The sequence below is a fragment of the Saccopteryx bilineata genome, chromosome 1 (genome assembly GCF_036850765.1).
Source record: "Saccopteryx bilineata isolate mSacBil1 chromosome 1, mSacBil1_pri_phased_curated, whole genome shotgun sequence".
Taxonomy (NCBI): Eukaryota; Metazoa; Chordata; class Mammalia; order Chiroptera; family Emballonuridae; genus Saccopteryx; species Saccopteryx bilineata.
The window spans coordinates 66,969,407-66,993,952 of NC_089490.1; the positions used below are offsets into that span (position 1 = coordinate 66,969,407).

General features: G+C 35.5%; 1 protein-coding gene across 6 annotated transcripts in view; it reads right to left on the reverse strand.

Moving 5' to 3' along the window:
• Positions 1-24,546, reverse strand: part of EPHA7 (EPH receptor A7) — a 167,161-nt gene that overhangs the window by 33,136 nt on the left and 109,479 nt on the right. For all 6 annotated transcript variants that reach the window (XM_066254318.1, XM_066254311.1, XM_066254298.1 and 3 more), the window contains exon 6: positions 1,301-1,425. In XM_066254318.1, the coding sequence (XP_066110415.1) occupies positions 1,301-1,425 (125 nt within the window). The remainder of the gene's footprint in view (positions 1-1,300; positions 1,426-24,546) is intronic.

Genomic DNA, 24,546 nt, shown 5'->3' on the forward strand with positions numbered 1-24,546 from the left:
GTCATTAAAAATCAAAAAGTAACTATTTGAAAAGAGAAATTTCACTCTCATTTACCACATATTTACATTTTTAAAATGTATTTTATTGCTTTTGAGATTTGATGAAATTTCAGAAGAGACCATAAGTGTTAGAGCTCATTAGCAAACAGACATAAAACCGACATTAAGAACACGGATTACTTCAGATACACATTTGATGGAGGAAGAAAAAAACGTACTCCCTGGTATGAAATGAGGTATTTAAAGTATAACTTTGGCAGTGAAATCATGAATTTATAATGGCAATAATAAGCCAAAATTTTACAAACGTAATCTGAACACTGAAACTAATCTTAAACTGTTTTTTTCTTCAAAGGGGGGGGAAAAAGACCAATGCACCATATGTATGTTAATGATTCAATTAAGTCAATCAGTCTCCAAGTTTTTCCAAAGCTTTCAGCTCCTATTTTGAAATCCTGTCTAAATGGTTAAAATGATTACATGTATATTACAATACTTCGGTTAACTCATTTAAATCAATAATAATAACACTTATTACTACTAGTAATGAAAACATGTTTCCAACCTGAACCAGGTCCTTCTGTGAGGTGGAGCCTACTCAATAATTTGTGACCAGGATGTACTACACTCCCCTTCTCTCCAGATGGGTCAGAAATAAATGTACTCAGTCTCAGATATATCACTATTTATTAAAATTTAGCCATTATGCTGATTAAATGTGCAGCACTGGGTTTTAGCAATACTCTTTGTCACAAAGAGAAGAGAATCAAGAATTATTAGTGGACATGATTAACATAACATGTATGAAGTAAATGTCAGGAGGAATTTAAAAGCGTAAAATAGCATTACCTGATTCTAAAGCTTAGAGAACACTACAAAGTTATTGCAGCAAATATTCTTATATTTAAAATTACTAAATAATTTGAGGCCACCATCATTATCACTGAAACCACATTAATAAATCATTAAAAGCCCAAAGAGACACCCTAAAACATTTTCCAAGAACGCATTGGTTTTTGTGGTACTAAAACACCCTCCATCTAATTATTATGATTTTAAAACACTGAAGAAATAAATACACTATTACTAGAATATTTTCATTTGTGTAATAGAAATTTAATACAAATTATAATAATGAACCAGAGATTCAGGAAGCAAGTTATCAAAACAGGCTAAAATTAAGTATGGATTGTAAGTACCTCCAAACAGTTGGAATAATAACCAACTTTAGTTTATAGCGAAGTGGGATGACACGAGACACACCACACATTGCTGTACATTTCCTGTTCTTAGCACTTACTTTCTCGTAATACTTGATTTCATATTCGGTGATGACTCCATTGGGATGCTCCGGTTCCTGCCAGGAAAGCTCGACACTCCGCTGTAGTACTCTCTCCTTCATTACTCCGCTCACTTGCGAGGGAGCTGTTTGGACAAGATGTGTCAATAAACAATGAGGAAATTCACTGGATGCCTCATATCAAATGTCACAACTGATCAGTCCCATGCTGTGCCAGTTTCATTAAGGTAAAAGAAAGCACATTTTCATAGCTCACAATTCAGAAGCTAATGAATATTCAAACAGGACCTTATTACTGTTCATAAACCTTAATGGAAATTTAAATTAAAGTGCAAACAGCAGAAGATAGCATTGTTCAAGTTAGTAAAAAATGGAAATGATGGGGCTGAGAATGACAATTAAGCAAATGAATACTAATTAAGGCTACAAAGATTTCAGATTAATCTCCACTGATGCACTAAGTCCAAATATTTATTTCACATGCAACAGCAATATATTTTCTTTTAAAAGAAAAAATAATTTAAAATTGTGCAAGGAAAAGCATATGAAATGGCTAATACAATCTTCAGTGAAAGGGCTCACACTTTTGAAAACTGTTTTATGTTTCATGTGTGTGTGTGTGTGTTCCCAAAGAATTCCAACTAATCTTGGAAAAAATTTTTTATATTTCATTCAGTCAAGGGCAAGAGAATGCAAAAACTGCTGTTTAGCTTTGTGTGTGAAAACACACACACCCTTGCAGGTGTAATTTCTACCTACATAACCTAGGCTCCAAACTTAGAAGCAGTTCAAAAAATAATTTTGCTTTCTCTTTCTATATAGATAATAATATGCTTAGAGTTCTTTCATTCTAATTAGTGGATAGACTCTTTTTTGGGAGCTAAGACTGTGGAATGCAGCAATAATTTGCTCTGTCTAATTTGCTCAGTGATGATTAACTAGTTGTCTCCTCTGTCTAGATGAGTAGCTGCACTGGCTTGGCTGAATTTCAGTGGGGTCATTATGTTCCATGTATCATGCTCTACCTCATTTTGTAAAATATTTTCGGGCTGTTAATTTAATTTTCAGATGTCCAAATTTGTTAATAATCCTGCTGACAGAAAAGCAATTATATGGGGCCAAAGCTGTTTAAGCAAGCTTCTAATGTTTATCCCTTTGGCTTTATTTTGTTTCTTCTACTTTTTAATATTTTCTTGTATCACTGTCTAGAAAAGAAAAACATTTTTTTACTTCTTTCTGGCTTGGTGGTGGTAAGGGAAGGACAGAAAGATGCATGACTCCCATTTTCTCGCAGATTATTAACAAAAATGTAACTAGGAGTGGAACAACTTTCGCTTTCAGGAGATGCAGCTGAAGTATTCAACATGTTGTGTTTACAGAATAAATGTGTTTTTTATATGTTTCCAATGAAGCCATTTCCTATAGAGAAATCTTATTTTTGCCACAGCTATTAAAACCTGAATATATGCAGTGGAGAAGAACTCGCCTCTCCACCCAGACCATGCTTAACATATCTCAGCCCACTGTTGTGTCCAAGAGGTTGACCATACTGTTGGCAATGCAAACCCCAACTGATCATGATTATTAGCAAATAATCTCTAATAGTCTAATTTACTTAAAATCATTCCCAAAAATCTGTGCTTTAACTCTAATTAATAAAAAAGTAGAATGCAGCACACGTAAGAATACTGTTAATAGTCAACACATGTAATTACCCAATAAAGCTTCTGGTTTACATGATGTGTGCTATTTGGAAATGGGTTAGCTGAAAATAGGTTAGAGAGCTAGTGGGTGGCAATCTTGAGGCCTCCTTCAAATAATGAACACACCGTAATGAATGTGACTTTTAGTTAAGTCAAACTGTATGACATTTTGATTAGCTGTGTCCTTACATATTAAGGTGAAGGAGGCAGGAGACACTGAATTCTCCAAGGCATGGAGGAACTTGGTGTATAAATGTACCTCATTCAGCTTCTGATATGTTGCAGCAAGATCTAAGTATAGAATGAAACTTGATTTCTGCTAGCTACACACTAAAATGATTTTCACTGTTTCATCTGGAAAAAAGACTTTTACCAACAAAGTTATGAGTTATGGTAACTTAAGGTTGGGGGGAAAAAGATACTTAAAAGTACTTTTCAAATAGATAGTACTTTGAAACTCATATCTCCTCACTAACAGTAAAATACACTACAGTTCCCCCACTTTGCACAAGAACTCATACCTTTGAATTTCCATATATTTTCTTTTTTTAAAAAAAACTATCCCTTGCTGATACTTTGGCAAGTCAAACATGTAGGAGGATCAAAGACAGAAGTGCTAGCATATGGCCTTTGAAAATAGATAAACTGATTGATAAGAAAAATCTTTACCAGTCTTGCATCCTTCAAATACAATATTTTGGCCTGACTACGCGGTGGCACAGTGGATAGAGCATTGGATTGGGATGCAGAGGACCCAGTTTTGAGGCCCAAGGTTGCTGGTTTAGCGCAAGCTCATCAGCTTGAGCGTGGGGTCGCTGGCTTGAGCGTGGGATCATAGACTCCATGTTTGCTGGCTTGAGCCTAAAGATTACTGGCTTGAAACCCAAGGTCACTGGCTTGAGCAAGGGGTCACTTGCTCTGCTTAGCCCTCCTCCCCCTTCAAGACACATAAGAGAAAGCAGTCAATGAACAACTAAGGTGAAGCAACAAGGATTGATGTTTCTCATCTCTCTCCCTTCCTGTCTGTCTGTCCCTCTCTCTGACTCTGTTACTGTCAAAACAAAAAACAAAACAAAAAAACAAAAAATATTTTGATACAGGAAAACTGATAATATTTTCCCTTCAGTTTCAACATTTTGGGCATAAAGTATAACAACTCAAAAGATATATGGCTAAGCTAGTCAGATTCTAGTAGGCTCATTATTTTTGAATAAACATGTATGTACAAGTAAAATTGAAGTTGTATAAAATATACTCTAATCTTAAAACTCAATGATTTCTATGGTTAATATACACATGATCTACTAAATTAAATACACTGTTATAATTTCACTAAGAATACACTCATGCTTACACCAAAATATTTAATTTACTATAACATGAAGTTCATTCTGAAAAGAATATGTATACAATTAAATTATGTACATAGTTAACAACCGGTTAGGTGCTATGACATTTAAGTTGTAATTTCTACAATTATCAAAGTAAAATAAAATATATTATAATTGGAACTGATGTGAAGCTAATAAATAGTAACCAACAATAATAAATTCCTTGAATTTGAAAAAATAGGAAAACAAATATTTCACATAGAGGAGCTTTTAAACAATGTTTTAGGACAGTTTCTAACAAAAAATTAACAGATTCATCTCTCACTAAAGTTTCTAGAAACACTGAGATATAAAAATTAATTTCCTCTTAAGAAACAGATGAAATTTTTCTGCCCTTAAATATCTTCAGTATAAGGCCCTGGCCGGTTGGCTCAGTGGTAGAGCATTACATGAAGTATAGATGTCCTGGGTTCTATTTCCAGCCAGGGCACATAGGATAAACACCCATATGCTTCTCCATACCTCCCTCTCTCACTTCTCTCTCTCTCTATGTCTCTCTTCTCCTCTCCTGCAGCCATGGTTCGATGAAATGAGTTGGCCCAGGTGCTGAGGATGGCTCCATGGACTCTGCCTCAGGTGCTAAAAAAAAATGGCTCCTGTTGTCAGGAAGCAAGAGTCAAGATGGGCACAGCATCGCCCCCTAGGCTGGCCAGGTGGATCTCATTCTGGGCACATGTGGCAGTCTGTCTCTGCCTCTTCTCCTCTCACTTAAAAAAAAAAAAAAAGACTGGTCCGGGTTGGCAGAGGCAGGAAAATGGAGAGACTTCAATTTTACAAGTGCAAAAGCCCTGAATTCTGACAACAATCTGAATGAGCTTGGAAGTGAGTTTTCTCAGGGTTACCAGACAAGAGCCCAGCCCTGCTGACAACCTACCTGATTTCACTCAGGGAGGCTGTCAATACAGCATCAAGCTGAGAGCCCCGCTGTGCACATATTTCTAACCCACAGAACTGGGAGATAATAAAAAAGGTGTTGTTTTTGAGTTTTTGTAGTAATTTTTATGGTAGCAACTGAAAACCAACCCATATAGATAGTAAAGCAAAAAACTGACTTACTAGTCTATTTATGAAGTCGATGAAAAAAGGTTAGTGATAGGATAGTTCAATAATGTGTATGTCAAATTTCATTTTGAAATAAAATGAAGTCAAGACGTTTTTATCTTAATACTCAAAACACAATGTCTTATAGGAAAGAAACCTTCACTATACATTTAAAAAAAACATTCTGTGTGGTAGAACTTCAGTGAAGCTCAAAGATTTAAAAAGTAATTTACTTCTACTAGTCCTCATTGTTACAAAACTTAAAAGCTCTCATTGAATTTCAACAAAGAATGGTGAGTGGAAAAGTAATATTTGTATTTCTAAACATACTATGAGGTAAGATGGGTCAATAAACAAGAAATGAGCTTTTGCTATGCTTTTCAAGTTGTTAAGCCTGTTGACATTTGTTTGTTAGGTTTCCACTGAATAAATACAAGTGAAATTGAACAAATCTTTAGAACAGTTAAATGCAAAACTGACAATAATAGAATAATAGTCTTTACTGAATACATTTGTTGCTATACAGCAGGGGTCCCCAAACTTTTTACACAGGGGGCCAGTTCACTGTCCCTCAGACCACTGGAGGGCCGGACTATAAAAAAAACTATGAACAAATCCCTATGCACACTGCACATATCTTATTTTAAAGTAAAAAAAAAACAAAATACAATATTTAAAATAAGAACAAGTAAATTTAAATCAACAAACTAACCAGTATTTCAATGGGAACTATGCTCCTCTCACTGACCACCAGTGAAAGAAGTGCCCCTTCCAGAAGTGCGGTAGGGCCGGATAAATGGCCTCAGGGGGCTGAATGAGGCCCACGGGCCATAGTTTGGGGACCCCTGCTATACAGTATGGAATTTACTTTTAGCAATCCTGGGAAATCATAAATACGTGTATTAGAAGCTTAGTATTTTATAACACAACTTTTAGCTTCTTTACTCTTCCCCACAGGTGTTTCATTTTGGCACTACAGAAAAAAAACATATAAAAATACATATAAATTTATTTCAATAACAAAACACTGGACCATATGCACATAGTTGAGTATTATGTAACACATCGATTCCATTTTGGGGGTACATAAGAATATGTAAAAAATTCTAATATGTGATTTCACTAAACTTTAATTTCCTGACTATACAAAAGGGGTTAGTAATAATATTATGAACAATAAATATAAAATTTTATCTAAAAAGAAGAATAACAGGAACTAAGGGTAACTGGACCCGCAGCAATTATGAGCAAGCAATTTGTAATAGATGTCTGTCAAATGGTTCTTGGTTGGAAAGAAGCATGATTTGCAACTAAAACAAACATAAAATCTCATTCTATAATATATACTTGAAGAAAAACACCAGTAGGAAATAAATTTATATTTTCAAAATTAAATTATTATTTGCACTGCTATCTTTTTAACATACCATATAGTATGATTCTTATTCAAAATGCAAAATTTACAATATAATAAACACAGTGGATTTCTAAATAAATTTAAGCACAATAACTGAAAAGACAACTTAAGGGTAAAATTAAGATCTCAAATTCCTGGCCTGACCTGTGGTGGCGCAGTGGATAAAGCGTCGACCTGGAAATGCTGAGGTCGCCAGTTCAAAAAACCCTGAGCTTGCCTGGTCAAGGCACATATGGGAATTGATGCTTCCAGCTCCTCCCCCCTTCTCTCTCTCTCTTTCCTCTCTCTCCCTCTCTATCTCTCTCCCTCTCTCTGTCCTCTCTAAAAATGAATAAATAAAATTAAAAATTAAAAAAAAAAAAAAAAAGATCTCAAATTCCTGCCTGACCAGGCAGTGGCGCAGTGGATACAGCATCGGACTGGGATGTGGAGGACCCAGGTTCGAGACCCCGAGGTCACCAGCTTGAGCACGGGCTCATCTGGTTTGAGCAAAGCTCACCAGCTTGGACCCAAGGTCACTGGCTCAAGCAAGGGGTTACTCGGTTTGCTGTAGCCCCATGGTCAAGGCATACATGAGAAAGCAATCAATGAACAACTAAGGTGTTGCAACAAAAAACTAATGATTGATGCTTCTCATCTCTCTCCGTTCCTGTCTGTCTGTCCCTATTTATCCCTCTCTCTGACTCTATCTCTGGCTCTGTAAAAAAAAAAAAAAAAAAATATCTGAAATTCCTTTGAAAAATAAATATGATGTTGAACTGACCAAGCAGAATAAAGAAAGCATCCTGGATTGAAGTTCTAGTCAAGTATATTTTTAAATTAAGTCAATACATTTTCAGTAGGGTAATAAAACATAACAGGAATAACAGTTACTATTCTACTATTTGAATAAGAATAGCCTTGTTCTTTAAAGCAATAGTTACAACATGATCTGACAACACATTTTTCTGAGAATTAAGTTTTCTTCTCTGTTATCAGTTGATTAGTAACTAATTGTTTAGATATTTAATGAATTCTATAGGAGTTAGCACTTCCTAGTGAAATCTCTAAGTAAAATGTTTTCAGGTCAAAGAGAGGGTTGTGGAAGAGCAACTGTGTCCATTGGTCAGTTCTAAACCCATATTGGGCCTGCTGCTACTCTGTTCAAGTAATGACTAAAATTTTAATTGATGAGGAAATAATTGGTGACTCCTGGTGCATTTGTACAAAATTTTCATATAATTACAATGTAATTGTAACTTTCAATGTAAATAAAATAAACAATACTTTGTAAACAGTAGTTACAAGTTATTGGCCTATGAGGGGATAGAAAGTTGGGTCAGATGAATACCTACAACATTTTATTTTTTGCTGTTCAGCTGAGATTTTTTTCTCAGAAAACTTTTCTGGATTTAAGAAGTATTTCTTTTTCTTTGCAGAATCCTTGACAATTTTCTTTCTGGTGCAATCTACTTATCTTATACTAGCATGTTCAAGTTGAACGTCTTTTAAAAGTAGTCTAGCATTAATCTAAGTACCCTTAATGTTATACTAAAATGCTTAGAAGGTAAGATCACTATAACAACATTTTAATGACTTCTGATGGAATTTTTGTTTGTTTATAAAATCATAAGAGTATAAACAAAGAATTACATGGGCTACAAAAATGATGAGGTCACAGTTCCCTTTTTCAAGGAGATTTTTATTGTAGAAAGCAGGTTAGAGCTTGACCAGGTGGTGGCGCAGTGGATAGAGCATTGGACTGGGATGCGGAGGACCCAGGTTTGAAACCCCGAGGTTGCTGGCTTGAGCGCAGGGTCATCTGGTTTGAGCAAGGCTCACCAGCTTGAGCCCAAGGTTGCTGGCTTGAGCAAGGGGTCACTGGGTCTGCTGTAATTCTTTGGTCAAGGCACATGTGAGAAAGCAATCAATAAACAACTAAGGTGCTGCAACAAAGAATTGATGCTTCTCATCTCCATTTCTCTCCCTTCCTGTCTGTCTGTCCCTATCTGTCCCTCTCTCTGTCACTGTCACACACACATACACACAAACACACACAGTAAATTAGAATAAAAATGTACTAAATTTGAATGCACAATTAAACATTATGGCATGGATGAAATATGAACCAAATGCTAGCAAATTCGTGGAAGGCAATAAAGAGAAAAACATACAAAAAATTCCTTATAACTCAGTGTTTGATGGGTATAACTATATTTAACTAATTATCAGTAACATTGCCATTTTGTTTATAACCTACAAGAGATAATTTTATATCAATCAATAATTACAGAGCCAGGTTAGAGACTAGGCCCATGAATTTCTCTCTAGTAGCTTCCACCAATAAGTCACAATTCATTGAATTTCCTTTGCTTCAGCTTTATAGATATTTTCCAATTACAGTTTACATTCAATATTATTCTGTTTTAGTTTCAGATGTACAGCATAGTGACTAGAGAATCATGCACTTTACAGAGTTGCCCCCCCTCAATGTTTCAAGAACACACACAGCCCCATACAAGGTTATTCTGATACTTACTACTAACCATGTTCCCTATGCTGCATTCTACATGCCTGTGACTATTCTGCAGTTATCAATCTGTACTTTTCCCCTCACCTCTTTCATCCAGCTCTCAAGCCTCCCTCCCCACTGAAAGCTGTTAGTCTATTCTCTATGAGTCTGTTTCTATTTTGTTAGTTTATTTTGTTCATTACATTCCACGTATCAGTTAAATTATATGGGATTTGTCTTTATCCGTTTGATTTACTTCACTTAGCATAATACCTTCTGGGTCCATCCATCCTGTTGTAAAAGGTAAGACTTCATTCTTATTTTATTATTATTATTTTTTTTGCCAAGTTGTATTCCATTGTGTAAATGTACTAGTTTTTTCTTTTTTAATCCAATCACCTACAGACATGCAATTGGGTTGCTGCCATATCTCGCCTATTGTAAATAATGCTGCTCTGACATAGGTGTGAATATATTCTTTTGAATTAGTGTTTTTGGTTTCTTCGGATAAATACTGAGAAGTGGAATTGCTGGGTTCTAAGGCAGTTCCATTTTTAATTTTTTGAGGAAACTCCATACTGCTTTCCTTTGTAGTTGCACCAATCTGAATTTCACCAACAGTGCATGAGGATTCCTATTTCTCCACATCCTCACCAACACTTTGTTGACTTTTTGATGATAGCCATTCTGACAGGTGTGGGTGCTATTTCTTTGTGGTTGTGATTTAATATAGATTATTTCCCCATAAGAACTTATTTCCTTTGCATATAGTACTAAACAAAATAGCATTTAATTATTATGTAGTTGTTTATCTCCTCAGTGATTCTTATGTCCCTTGAGAGCAGGTAATTTAGAGAAGCAGGAGAGCGTAAGACAAGGTAAGTCTGTACCTGGGTTCCAATGCTTATTTGCAAAGTGTATGACCTTGAACAAGGAACTAAACTTCCCTGTGCTTCAGTTTTCTCAGATTTAAAATAGCAATAATCAGACTACATGCTTCAGAAACAGAATTGTTTTGGAAATTTAACATATAAATTCATGTTAAACACTTAAAACCTTTCGTGGCACACAGAAAAAAATTATTTTGTATTATTATTCTCCACTTTGTCTTTATTAGGCTTACTGACACCAGGGACCTATCCAGAATACTCTGATTCTGAGGTCAAATTCAGGCACCAGGGGTTTCAAAGGTCCCTCAGATGAAGCTTCTTATAGCTGAGTTTGAGAACAATTCTCTCGAAACTTTGGCAGGAACATAAATTATTTCCAGGTGGGATTCTAGTCCTCTAAATAAAAAAAACGCTGGCAAATTTTAGATTTAAAATATTATATTGGCAGTCTTTATTCAATTTCTAGAATTTAGAAGTCGGCAACTTCTATATTTATGCTCTGCATTCTATATATACTAGAAATGCATTTATGCTAAATCTTTTAGAAGGAACTTGTCATTGTGAAAAAATAAATAAATACCACAGTGGGGAGTGGACTGACACATACATCTTTTTCAAAATATTATGATCCATTAAGTTAAGAAAAAAGTATAGATGAAGCAATCTCTATTTTGGGTGATGAGAAAACTAACATTTTTATAATAAAAAACAAACAAACAAAAACCACTTTTAAATCTGGCCCGTCAGGTCCTCTGACTCCATTTCTACTTCTCCATGAATCCATGGCTAACGACTAGCTGATTTATAAGGCCGACTAGGTGCAGCAGCCCACAGCTATACCGTTTTAGTAACAAAAAATAAACTCAAGTAAAGTAAAATATATGCATACATAAATTTCTTAATGACCAAAATCTCCCTTATATGTCATAAAATAACATGCTTAGTGATGTATATCTTCTTTAACCTTGGAATATGTTGTTCACAAATAGAGAATTGTGTCATCTTTCAATTATAAAAATATTTTAATACCAGTTGACAATATTTGAAATGTTAGGTTATTTGAAATGTTTCTGTTATGAATATCTTTAATTATAATTTCATAGCTAAATTCTTTATAGTCGATATTCTTTCCATTAATTTATATTAAAGTCTAAATTATCTTGTATTTGATATACTGTAACTATATTTCCTTATAATGCATACATGAGCGCAATCCCTTATTTAGATTAAGTTTAATTTATATACTATTGTATAATATATATCCTGAATTATTTTTATATTATGTACACTAATATTCACATAAATAATTAGGTGGTTAAGTAAGCTCACTAGTTCCTCTTCCTAAATATCTACACAATGTTTAAAGTATTTGTTCTGTATATTGTAACAACATTCTGGAACTCCACAAATGTGGTTCACTTTTCAGGAGTAATCCAGTACACACTTAAACAATAAGTACGTTGTTTATTAAGAGAAACATTGTCATTAAGAAGAATATTAAAGACAGAGGAGAGGTGAGATTTGCCTTAAAGCATTATGTATCATAGAAAGTCAGAATAAACCATATTTCCCATTAGAATAAAACCTGCATCACTAAATTCCAAGTCTATATTCACTGTGTGACTACACTGCATTTATAACTCCCAAGTCCTATCCTAGTACACCACTGTTTTTTCATGACCTTAAAATTAATATAATATACTGCAACAAAAAATTTAAAAACATAAAATAGAATAAAATAGAGTTCATCACACCTCTTTCATAAAATGTTTGTTTCACATGTGTGTGTATGTATAAATATACCATTGTAACATTCTACAGTATGTATCTGTGAATTATTATTTTAAACACTTTGTGAAAGGCCACTTCATTATATGATCTATAATTAAGGACATACATGTTTACAGTGATATAATTGAGGATATGTTTATAGTGATATACATGTGTATAAAATAACACCATATAAAACATAATGAAGTGCCTGACCAGGCGGTGGCGCAGTGGATAGAGCATCGGACTGGGATGCAGAGGACCAAGGTTCGAGACCCCGAGGTCGCCAGCTTGAGCGCGGGCTCATCTGGTTTGAGCAAAAAAAAAAAAAAAAAGCCCACCAGCTTGAACCCAAGGTCGCTGGGTCCAACAAGGGGTTACTCGGTCTGCTGAAGGCCCGCGGTCAAGGCACATATGAGAAAGCAATCAATGAACAACTAAGGTGTTGCAACGCGCAATGAAAAACTAATGATTGATGCTTCTCATCTCTCTCCATTTCTGTCTGTCCCTGTCTATTCCTCTCTCTGACTCACTGTCTCTGTAAAAAACAAAACAAAACAAAACATAATGAAGCAAACATGTTTGCAGTTCCTTATTACACCATTTTTTAACTTTATCCAAACTTCTTGATGATGGTTGAAGAAGATGAACAATTCTGTTATGTTCTGGCTACTATCAATTTCATACTTTTCCTCTTTGTGGTTTCTTCTATTTTTTTCCTTTGTGTCTTCTAACTCTGGAGTAATTTTTTTTTAATGTATTCTTTCTAGGCCTAAAACACATATGTATCCAAATCAATTTACTTTCTTAAATATTATTTAACAGTATTAATTTTTGTAGAGATTGCCTATTACTTGTTTTGTCCTTTTATATTTTAACCCTTTTTTCCCTAAGTCATCCCTCTGGTACTCTTCACACTTAACTTGATTTTAATTTACCATCCTATTATAAGCCGAATTATTCAAGGACAAGAAGCGAGAACAACAAAGGAAGGAAGAAGAGTGAAACATGAAGGAAGTAGAGGAGGATGAGGGGGAAGAACCAGCTGCCTATTTATGGAATACATTTTTTTTTGCACAAGAAAACAAATGAACGAATCCTAAACCACTGTTTATTTGGGTTCTCTTTCTTGCAGACAGACAGACTGTAACTCACAAGTAGGCAAACTTTTCCAGAAAAAAAAACAGATAATAAATGTTTCACGCTCTGTGGGCCGTATTTTCTGTTCTAATTCCTCACCTCTGATATTTTATCATGATAACAGCCATAGGCAATATGTAAACAGATCGATGCAGCTATGTTCCCATGAAACTATTTACAAAAACAGGTGACTAGCCTTTTTTTTGGCCCATGATTGTAGACCTTTGCTCTGATGAAAGGTGAAACTATTTATGTTCTAACTTGTTAGTTATTGAGATGGTTATTTCCTGGTGGCTAGAAACTAGGAATAAATTCAAAGCTTCATATATGGCAAGAAGAGGGAAGAAGCAGGAGGCCAACCAAGCTGATCAGTTTCTACTTTTGGCTAAGAGACATGAGAATTTCAGGAGGATTTGGGAACTTCTTAATTACAGTATTGCAGCACCTATATTGAATATACTAGCAAATAAATTTTATCCCCTGTATTGCTTTTTGGTTTTGCCTAGTTACGAGTTTTAAAAGGTGGATGTAAAGATGATTCTCGTGGCCTTTCTCTCACAGTTGCAGTATGCTGCTGCTGCTGCTGCTACTGTAAAGCTCTCGCATCCCAGCTGCCAGCATGCAACAAAATGGCAGTGCGGGGATGCGCAGGACCTAAATTAGGACAGCCAACTTCAGCAAGCTCCAGCAATCAATCTCCTGTTTCTGTTTCTTTCATCTCATTCCCTGGGCTAAGTATGGATTTTTAAAAATTTAAGCCGGGTGCACTGCTGCCTTTAAAAAACAAACAAACAAACAAACAAACAAGATAGCAAACAATAAGAAAGAACTTGGTATTACAGAGGAAATGATCAATGTCTGTAACCCTCATCTTCCTAATAGCTGGGGACTTGGGATGGGAAGAGCGTTCGCCAAGTTGATTCCTGGTCTCACAACCTCCTCAATTACTTTCTAAATATAGAACAGAAAGGACCTAGGGAGATGATTCAGATTCCAAAGTGGCACCAGCTTATAGATGAAAAAGAAGGTTATGTAAAGTAGGACTTGGAGAGAAATTTATGATACCACTAAATCCTTATCTGTCAAGTTGAAGAGAGGGGAGAACATCAATTTCTTTTTTCTGTTAGGCTGCATCAAATAGTTATTTCAGGTAAAGCTTTTTTTCTCTGTAAGACCAGACTGTTGAAGAAAACCTAGAAAGGGCAATGACCACAATCCTGAAAACATCATCTCAGGTGATTTAAACAGATTTTCAGTGAGAGAAGCCATTTACTAGGCAGCATGAATATAACCATAAATGTAGAACTTTTTACAACAACTTTCAATAACATTATTCAATTCAGTTACCATATTACTTGAGAAAGTCATATATGAAAAAGAGTCTCAAACTGATTCACAGTACTAGCAAGGAACTCTCCACGATGCATATTCAGGCATTTAGTATATGCTAAATAACTGGATAAATACATTACGTTGCAAATTACCCTTTCTCTTTTATACAATCAGAATCTTTTTTTCTTGGATTCTTGGTAGCATTAGTACTGTTAATCTCTCTCTCCTTTTCTCCTTGGCTTCCATGACATACACTGCTAGTTTTTCTCTGTCTGGCTAATTATTTTGTTTCCTTAGCAAGGCTGTACTCAATCAACACTCAAAGTTCCTCGAGGTTGCATAGAAGGATACTCATAACCATATTAAAATACCACTTGATACCCACTAGATTGGCTACAATAAAAAAGACAGATAATAAGCCCTGGCTGTTTGGCTCAGTGGTAGAGCATCAGCCTGATGTGTGGAAGTCCCGGGTTCAATTCCCACCAAAGGCACACAGGAGAAGAGCCCATCTGCTTCTTCACCCTTCCCCTTGTCTTCTCCTCCCGCAGCCAAGGCTCCATTGGAGCAAAGTTGGCCCGGGTGCTGAGGATTGCTCCATGGCTTCCGCCTCAGGCACTAGGATGGCTCCGGTTGCAGTGGAGCAACAGCACAAATGGGCAGAGCATCACCCCCTGGTGGGCATGCCGGGTGGATCCCGGTTAGGCGCATGTGAGAATCTGTTTCTCTGCCTCCCTGCTTCTCACTTCAGAAAAAAAAAGAGAATAACAAGTGTTGACAAGGATGTTCTCATACTATCTTGGTGAAAACGTAAATGGGGGGCAACCATTTAGGCAAAGGAGTTTGATAATTTTTAAATACTGAAATATAAAGTTACCATATGACCCAATAATTCCACTTAGTTGTTTACCCAGAAGAAACGAAAACCTAAGTCCAAGTAAAGACTTAGATATGAATGTTCATAGAAACATTATTTGTAAAGTCAAAAAGTTAAACAACATTAAGGTTCAGCCACTGGTGTACAGATAAAATGGAATAAATACAAGGATTAACAATATTTTTTTTTTTTCATTTTTCTGAAGCTGGAAACAGGGAGAGACAGTCAGATAGACTCCCGCATGCGCCCGACCGGGATCCACCCGGCACGCCCACCATGGGGCGACGCTCTGCCCACCAGGGGGCGATGCTCTGCCCCTCCAGGGCGTCGCCATGTCGCGACCAGAGCCACTCTAGCACCTGAGGCAGAGGCCACAGAGCCATCCCCAGCGCCCGGGCCATCTTTGCTCCAATGGAGCCTCAGCTGCGGGAGGGGAAGAGAGAGACAGAGAGGAAAGCGCGGCGGAGGGGTGGAGAAGCAAATGGGCGCTTCTCCTGTGTGCCCTGGCCAGGAATCGAACCCAGGTCCTCCGCACACTAGGCCGACGCTCTACCGCTGAGGCAACCGGCCAGGGCAGGATTAACAATATTAATCCACAACAATGATGAACTTGCTATATGGTACAACATAGATAAATGTTAAAAAACATGCTAAGTGAAAAACGTCAAATGCATGACTCAAAATGTATGACTTCATTTATATGAAATGTTTAGAAAGACAACCCTATAGAGAGACAAAGTAGATTAGCAGTTAGCTAGGTCAGGTGTGGGGATGGGAAGTGACTGTAAGTGGGCAGGAGGGATCTTCTTGGGGTAACAAAAATGTTTCAATACTGGATTGTGGTAATGGTTACACAATTCTGTAATTACTAAAAATCACTGAATTATACCACTTAAAATAGGTAAATTTTATGGTATCAAATTACTTTTTAATAAAAAGTTGTTAAAAATAGGCTTTCATAACTTTTAGAAAAAGGACCAAAATCTTTAACATGACTTACTGCCTACCCTCCATCTATCTGTTGTCTCACCATATATACCATATTTCCCTGTGTAAAAGACATACACTTTTTCAAATATTTGGGGTCTAAAAACTGGGTGTGTCATATACAGTGGTTGCGGCATTTCAAATGCCATATACGAAGACAGTGATTCATCATCAGACACAGATGAGGACAAGCTAATGGATGGGAGTTTTGACAGTGATGAGAAGTTGTATGAATTTTATGATGAATAGAAACCCCTTTCTGACTGTTTCTCTTATGGTATCTTTCCCATTTCTCTGACTGAATATAAATCCAGTTTAAGTGTTCTCGTGAAATTAGGAAATAGCCCTTTATAAATCTGTACAGGTAGAAATTGACATGTGTATGATTATTTGATGAATATCTGTTTTCCTCATTAGAAGGCTCCATAAGGTTTGGAATGAGGTCATGTTTGGTTCTGGTAATAAATAACACCTCTACTTTTTATTACAGTTTCCAAGCTTTGGGTATACATAAATTTTGGTTTACTAAATAACAACTCTCAATATCTAAAATTTTTCTCTAGGAGGCAAATTTGTTTTTAGTTCTAAGTTAATTACTCTCTCAAATTAAAGTACTAAAATATCTCTTAAAACTTTGTAAAGTTTACATATATATAAATGAAATAAATACAAGGGAACAATATTAATATTAACAATATTAATATATATATATGGTATCTTAAGACCAGACTTTTTTTGACTACTGATTGCTATGTATATTGCATTTTTTAAGGAAAAGATAATAAAATCCCAAATGAGTAAGAAGAAGAAAAAACAAGCTAGTGATACCAATCTATAGAATGTTAGTTAAGATAATAAATTCAAAGGCAGCAATTTTTTGGTAATTTTCAAAATATCATTAAGATATATTTTTATACTAATGAGTTCAACTATTAACTCAAAATAGTTTTTCAGCTCATATATTTTAAAACCTGGCATAAATTTGCTCATAGTATTCTGACGCTTTATTTTATTTAAAAAAATTCCAAATGCAACTGAGTTCTCTCATTACATTTTTTTTTTTTTGTATTTTTCTGAAGCTGGAAACGGGGAGAGACAGTCAGACAGACTCCCGCATGCGCCCGACCGGAATCCACCCGGCACGCCCACCAGGGACTACGCTCTGCCCACCAGGGGGCGATGCTCTGCCCCTCCGGGGCGTCGCTCTGCTGCGACCAGAGCCACTCTAGTGCCTGGGGCAGAGGCCAAGGAGCCATCCCCAGCGCCCGGGCCATCTTTGCTCCAATGGAGCCTCAGCTGCAGGAGGGGAAGAGAGAGACAGAGAGGAGGGAGGGGGGTGGGGGTGGAGAAGCAAATGGGTGCCTCTCCCATGTGCCCTGGCCGGGAATCAAACCCGGGTCCCCCGCAAGCCAGGCCGACGCTCTACCGCTGAGCCAACCAGCCAGGGCCCTCTCATTACATTTTGTACCATGCACCTGCATAGGATTTATGGGGATCAAACAGGACATAAAATTATTGGTCATATATAATATACTTGTTAATAAAACAAAGTTCATCAAAATATTAGTTTTAATTCCCCTTTCATTTAAATGGTAATTATGATGAAGAATTTTAGTTTAAATCTATTCTGTCTTGCAACTGGAGAAAAAAAATGTTCAAAAACTATAAGAGAACCAATTTTTTAAATCCAAATTGATGCACACTTCATATTTATATACATACACAAAATTTATCTTCTAAATGTTTCTTCTATGTAATTCCCCATGTAATAAAATACTTATAATTTTCATTTATAATATCTAAACATATATTATTATATATATAATAGTTATATAAAAATTGTATTTTTGTTAAAAGCAATTTATGAACAACATATTTTGGAAAATCCATGGCTAATAATTTCATAATGTTTACCTACAGAAAAGTATTGTGAAATAAATGATTTGTACATTCTCAAAAGATCTTTCTCATTTACATAAGTCAGTCTCAGAAATTTTAGTGGCTTATATTTCCTAAAAATAAACTGCATATTGAATAAAGGCATGGAATTGGTAACTCTTCAGCTTTCTATTCAAACAGTAGCCAATACAAAAATGAGAAACATAATTAAACGTTTCCTCAACTCTGTGGATCAATTTGCCGGGTGTAATTTTGAGGAACTACTGTCACCATAGTTGAATTTTTATACAATAAAATTCAAATCTAAAATTTTCCCCTAAAATCGAAAAAAAATTCTTTACTCCACTTTTTTTCTTATTTTTAGTTTTAGGTTAATTATTTCATTTTTTAGCTTTTGCCTTAAATCGGGAGACTATCCACAAACCACAACACCAAGGCTTGGAGCAGCTTTTGTTCCCTGAGAATGAAGCAAGACAGGGTCCTGAGACCCTTTCATTACACATTCACATAACAATCAGATCTCACTCAATGCAATACAGCAAGGCTCTGCAGAGTGCCCAGTGTCCTGGCATTTTCAGTTGAGGGGCCTGGCAGAAAGTTGCATGAATGATTGATTCATTAAAGGTAATTCTACTTCCTGCTTATTACTAATCTGATTCCTCATTAGCATAAAATAAGGCAAAACAAAAAAACATACGCCAGCAGGCAATAAATACATTCAAACACATCCTGATTGTCTATATTGCAAATTCACCCTACTGATGTTCACTTAACATTTGCAATTCACTGACTGACAAATGCTTAACTGATGTGTAAAATGAGTACATTTTCTATTCTGCCCAGTAATAAAATCTGTCCTGTGGTACTCTTATTTAGAAAACTGCACCATGTTTTTGATATCCCTCATTTCTGTTCTACAGTCTCTTGGATGGCAAACAAAAACAATTGTGTAACATATTTTGTTCTATAGACCATTGAAAAATGAAAAGCAGATTCTGTATGGTTTGTACTTATTAAGAATGTATATCGAATGAAAGACTTTTATATTACCTATTTTCAAATAAAAACGTTTCAATTTAACAAAGCTCTAGTGTTATGGTGTTTGCTTTTTTTTTTTAAGCCAAAGACAAGAATTATCACTAATCATCTAACTACACAGCCGAGTAATATATTTGATTAAAGCTGCAAAATAAATTTAATATTTAATCACTAAATAGCAGTTGTTACAACATGCTGCTGACTCAGTTCCCAGGTCTCTATGAATGAGTGATGTCCACAACGTCCTGTCCTCAACAGCTTGCTCAGCTCCTGTAGACTCATGCCTGTGGCTGCTTTTATGGAGTCAAACCCACCTCACACTTAGTTTTTCTCTTTTCCTGCCACCTTCTGTTGTTGTCTTTTCCAAAGAACCCAGCTTCTGATGATGTGCTCAAAGTAGGACAGCTTCAGTTGTGTTATTTTTTTTTTACCTCCCATGAGGTTTTAGACTTAATTTGTTCTAGCACCCACTTGGTCATCAGTCCAGTTAGATGCTCTCCTCCAACACCATATATTTTTAAAAAATTTTATTTATTGATTTTAGAGAGAAGAGGGAGAGAGAGACAGAGAAATGGGAAGCATCAACTCATAGTAGTTGCTTCTCATATGTGCCTTGACCAGGCAAGCCTGGGGTTTCGAACCAGCAACCTCAGCATTCCAGGTTGATGCTTTATCCACTGTGCCACCACAGGTCAGGCACCATATTTCAAACAAAGGATTTTTTTTTCTGTTTCAGCCTTCCTCACTGCCAACCTTTTGAATCATGTACAGAGGAATTGAGAATATAAGGGTGTGGACTATCTGATGGATGACCTTCAGTCAAACCGGAGACTACTAAATAATAGTCAACAAATAATTTTCTGGTGTTAGATGATCAGATTATGTGTTCAAGAAACAAGAAACATTTGTTAACTCTTACCCAATGATTCATTTGGAAATCTGTATATTATCTGGCCACTTGGAATACACACACACACACACACACACACACACACACACACACACAGGCATGCACACTGGAAATATAACTCCATATATCCAAGCGTTAAACGAAAAGTATTTTCAAACCAGTCTAAGTTAAATGTGATTTCCCATGCTTAAAGTTACCACCACCACCACCACCACATACACAGATTAGGTATTGTTTGTGTGTATATTGATTATAATTTATTTGTTTAGTATAATTACCCACACGTGTGTGTATGTATAATTATTGCTAAAGGTGATCCTCTCCCAATTCTATAAGCTATGAAGTCATACAGAAAAGCCTGAATCCCAGCTCTGCTTATTAGACATTAGTTATGTCATCTTGTTCAACTTGCTAAACTACTTGGAGCTGCGTATTTTTTCATCTGCAAAATGAGAATAATAAGAAAGTTATAAGAATTCAAAAGTATAATGAATGCGAATTACTTAGCACAATGCTTAGCAATTAGCAATACTTTAATAAATAATAGTAGTAAGAAAAAAAATTAAATAAACCTGCCAAATTAACTTTATAAAACAGCACATCAAGAAACATTACTATTCAATTCATTTACATTATTTTCTTCTAATGAAAGCTGGCATTTTAAAATTTAACTTAAATATTTTAAGTACAATATATAAATATTTGAAACCTTGAGTATTCTAACTTATGTCTACAGAGATATGCTATAGTTAGGCATCCGTTGAGGTGCAGAGATACAGTGTCTTATTCAGTTATTATGTTTTCTTTTCATTTGTGCGTTAATAGAAAATATGACGTGGTAAATGCTCTACAAAATGTGAATTCATCCATTCACATGTAAAGATGATATATACTATATAAAGTATTATAACTTGAACTCCAGATAATAAATATAAGCTACAATTTTTTGATTAGAAGAAATATTCTCTGCTAGTAAACTGATTTGTTATTATTTTAAGTGATCTGAAAGCATGACTTTAACACTTCTTTACAACATCAATTATAACCCTATAAAAATATTTCTATTGTTATTCTGATGATTTTAAGTGCCTTTAATAACTCCCAATTAACAATCATAGCATTGGGTACTTTGAGTTGTGTGAATACAGACACATTACTTCATTTCATGTGAGCCTCTGTTTTCTCATCCTTTAAATGGAGATAATATTATCAAGGTTTAAGGGGCTGTTGAAAGCATGGGAATGCCTAGCATACTAACTACAAAATGAATGGTAGCTGTCATAATATTAGTACAGCACACAAGGTCTGTCATGGTTGGCCTCTGTTTAATTTCCAGCATCATTACCTGTTATTTCCTTCTCACATCTATATGCTAGGACTGCAAAACACCTCGAAGTTCCATTAACAGGGAAAACTGTCTCTTTTTTAACTATACATTCCATTTTATGATTTTATGGTTATGGCTGCCCAATTTCCTCTACATGAAAATCTTTTATGCCCTCCCCTGCTAGCAAACTTCTGCTCACAACTTCAAGAAAACCAAAGGCTCAGCTTCACTGTACTTGTTATATATTTTACCTGGGGTAATTACCTGTTTATATCCTTACCAAAATATGAGCTCCACTGGGATAGAAACTATCTTTGTTCATGGTTACATCCTCAGACTTTGCATAGTAACACAGAAAGCAGGCACTTTTATACATGTTTGTGGAATTATTATTATTATTTATTTGCTATACTGACAAGCAATGCATCTCCTTAAATAAGCTCTATAATGATTTTTACATGTAAATATTCACATCTGTTTTCAGTGCTGCCCAATATTGTTGATATTTGCTAATAATTTAAATATCAATGTCCAGACCAATGATATTCATTAGACTGACAGTAGCAAATATATATACTTGTTATTGAAAAGCAGCTAATTTTTTTTTTAAATGGAGATAAAACTGTAACATTTACTTGTATTGAAAAGTTTTTCTGTGTTACTCAGTTAAGTTCCTAATGACAAGGCTGACCCTGATAAAGGGTTATGGAATACCACTGAACTATGCTATATGTACGATACTATGTACCTGTTGCTTTAGGTCAATATCCACAAGATTCCCTGTTTTTTTAAAAGACCAGCATACTAAAGGAGGCATAAAGAAACATCTATTTTACACTAACAGGGATTTACAGAGATGCAACTTAACTTCCTTCAATAAATTTTCATTTTTTAGTATGAAAATAACAGATGGCTTACAAACAGAGATGCAACTTAACTTCCTTCAACAAATTTTCATTTTCTAGTATGAAAATAACAGATGGCTTACAACTTCTGTAAACACTAGGTAGACAGGCAGACAGACCACTGAACCACAGGAAATAGGAGTAGTAACTAGCGCAAAGGTATTTAAGTTCAATCTATTTCCCTGCCAATGATCCATTCTTAATCTTTGGTATAATTTTAGAGGAAATATAAACTCTTTGTATATTGTCCCGACCTGTGGGAGCAAAGAGAGTGACGAAGATTTTATCCTGTTAAATTGGAATATATTTGTAAATCATATAGATGAAGTAATCTCAGATCTTACAGAATTCAAAAGAAATGAATTATTTTCCTAATAGTAAGTTGAAGATTTTAAAAAATGTTAATAAAATTATGTGCACTTCAAAATTAAATTACTAAAAAAGCAGGAATATGTGAAAGAGACTATGCAAAAGCTATACAAGTTACACGTTTTATTATTCATAATTTAGTTTGTAAAATACTCAGTCTGTTACTTAAATTTATTTGAACTTGTGTTTATAATTTTTATTTAATACTCTCAATTTTGGTCATAATTTAAAAACAATTTAAAATATTTTTTTTGGAGAGGTCTTTTAGTATTAAGAGATTATTAATAAATTCTGAATTTTTCTTGTTTTCAAATATAAGTGTGTAGAGGCCCTGAATAGAAAAATAACACAGGGACAGAGTTCAGTGCCCTGAAGCAAAGGCCACAGTGACTTTACTGACAAAAATATTAAATGCAGTACTGTGCTGAACGCAGCACAGTAGGGGTAGAATTAGCGATTCCGATTGATCAATAAGTGTGGATATTTGAGTTACTTTGCTTGTCCTTTAATGTGCTCTAAAGAAGTTCTTCTTCCCTACTTCCTCATTCTCTTCTCCTCATTCCCTTTTCTGCTTCCTGACTTCCTCATTCTTGTCCCTACTTCTGTTTTGTGTGAACCAATAAACACCCACAATGACCGGGGTCAGGGCCCTGTCATGAAACCCATACAGAGGATTGTGAGGAGACAGTCTCCCCTAGGTCCCCCCTAGGTCCCTCAGTGCACGGTATAGGATAAGCTTCAGAAAGATATGTAAAATTAACTGAACATTTAAGAAAATCAGATATGCAGGTTTGTCTGTCATGTGTTTTATAGTTACTGCTTCCTCCCAAGATCATGTTTATGAAATCCCTTGTTTCTTTTCTTTGACATTTGTAAGAAAACACTGTCATTCTTACATGTTTTTTTTAGATCAATCTGTTGACACTGGTACCAAATAACTTTGAACTGATGTTGAATTGTGTAACAAATGACAATATCAACTCCCAAGACAGCCAAAATACTTGCTTCACGAATGCCTTTTGACATTCGTGACAAAAACCTGATACTTACAAATGTGTAGCAGCGATAACTGAGCATCACAAATAGCAAACAAAAGCTTCTAGTACCTTGGGAGACATGTTTATATTCTCTGGAAAACATGTTATATATTAGTTATTGTTCCTCTGCCTTTGTTGCGATTCAGGTCAGGCATGGCAATTTTGTTTAGTAGCAAAATGTTTGCCACCTGCTTGTAGATAAAAACTTTGGCCTGTAGGTACTGCTGTTTGTAAATGACTCCCAAAGGCAACAAGACATGGTTTTCCCAGGTGGGCTACTCATTTACTTTCTGTTTTCTTTCTCCCACTATTCATCTAGGTGACAAGTGTCAATTATGGACAGGAGATTTATGGGATGGGGAAGATAAAGCCCAATTTACAAATCATTTCCTGAGCAAGCAGACAGGTGCACTGACGGAGCCGGCTTTGAGGTAATTGAATTTCTTGCTCCTCTCTACTCAGTCACAAGAAGATGTCAACCTCAAGGATATCCGCTCTGGAAAAAGTCTTAATACACTATGATTCTGAATGAGGAGATGACAGTATAGTTCGGGTTTAAACTCTGGGCTCTGAATGGAATATACTAAAGTAATTTTTTTCATGTAAAGATAACGATTTTCCTGACCCCTTAAATGGACAGTTCATCAGGGACAATGTGTCAAGGTAGCCTGACTTTAAATCCAGTGACAAATTCGGTTAAGAATATAAACTCCATCCAGATA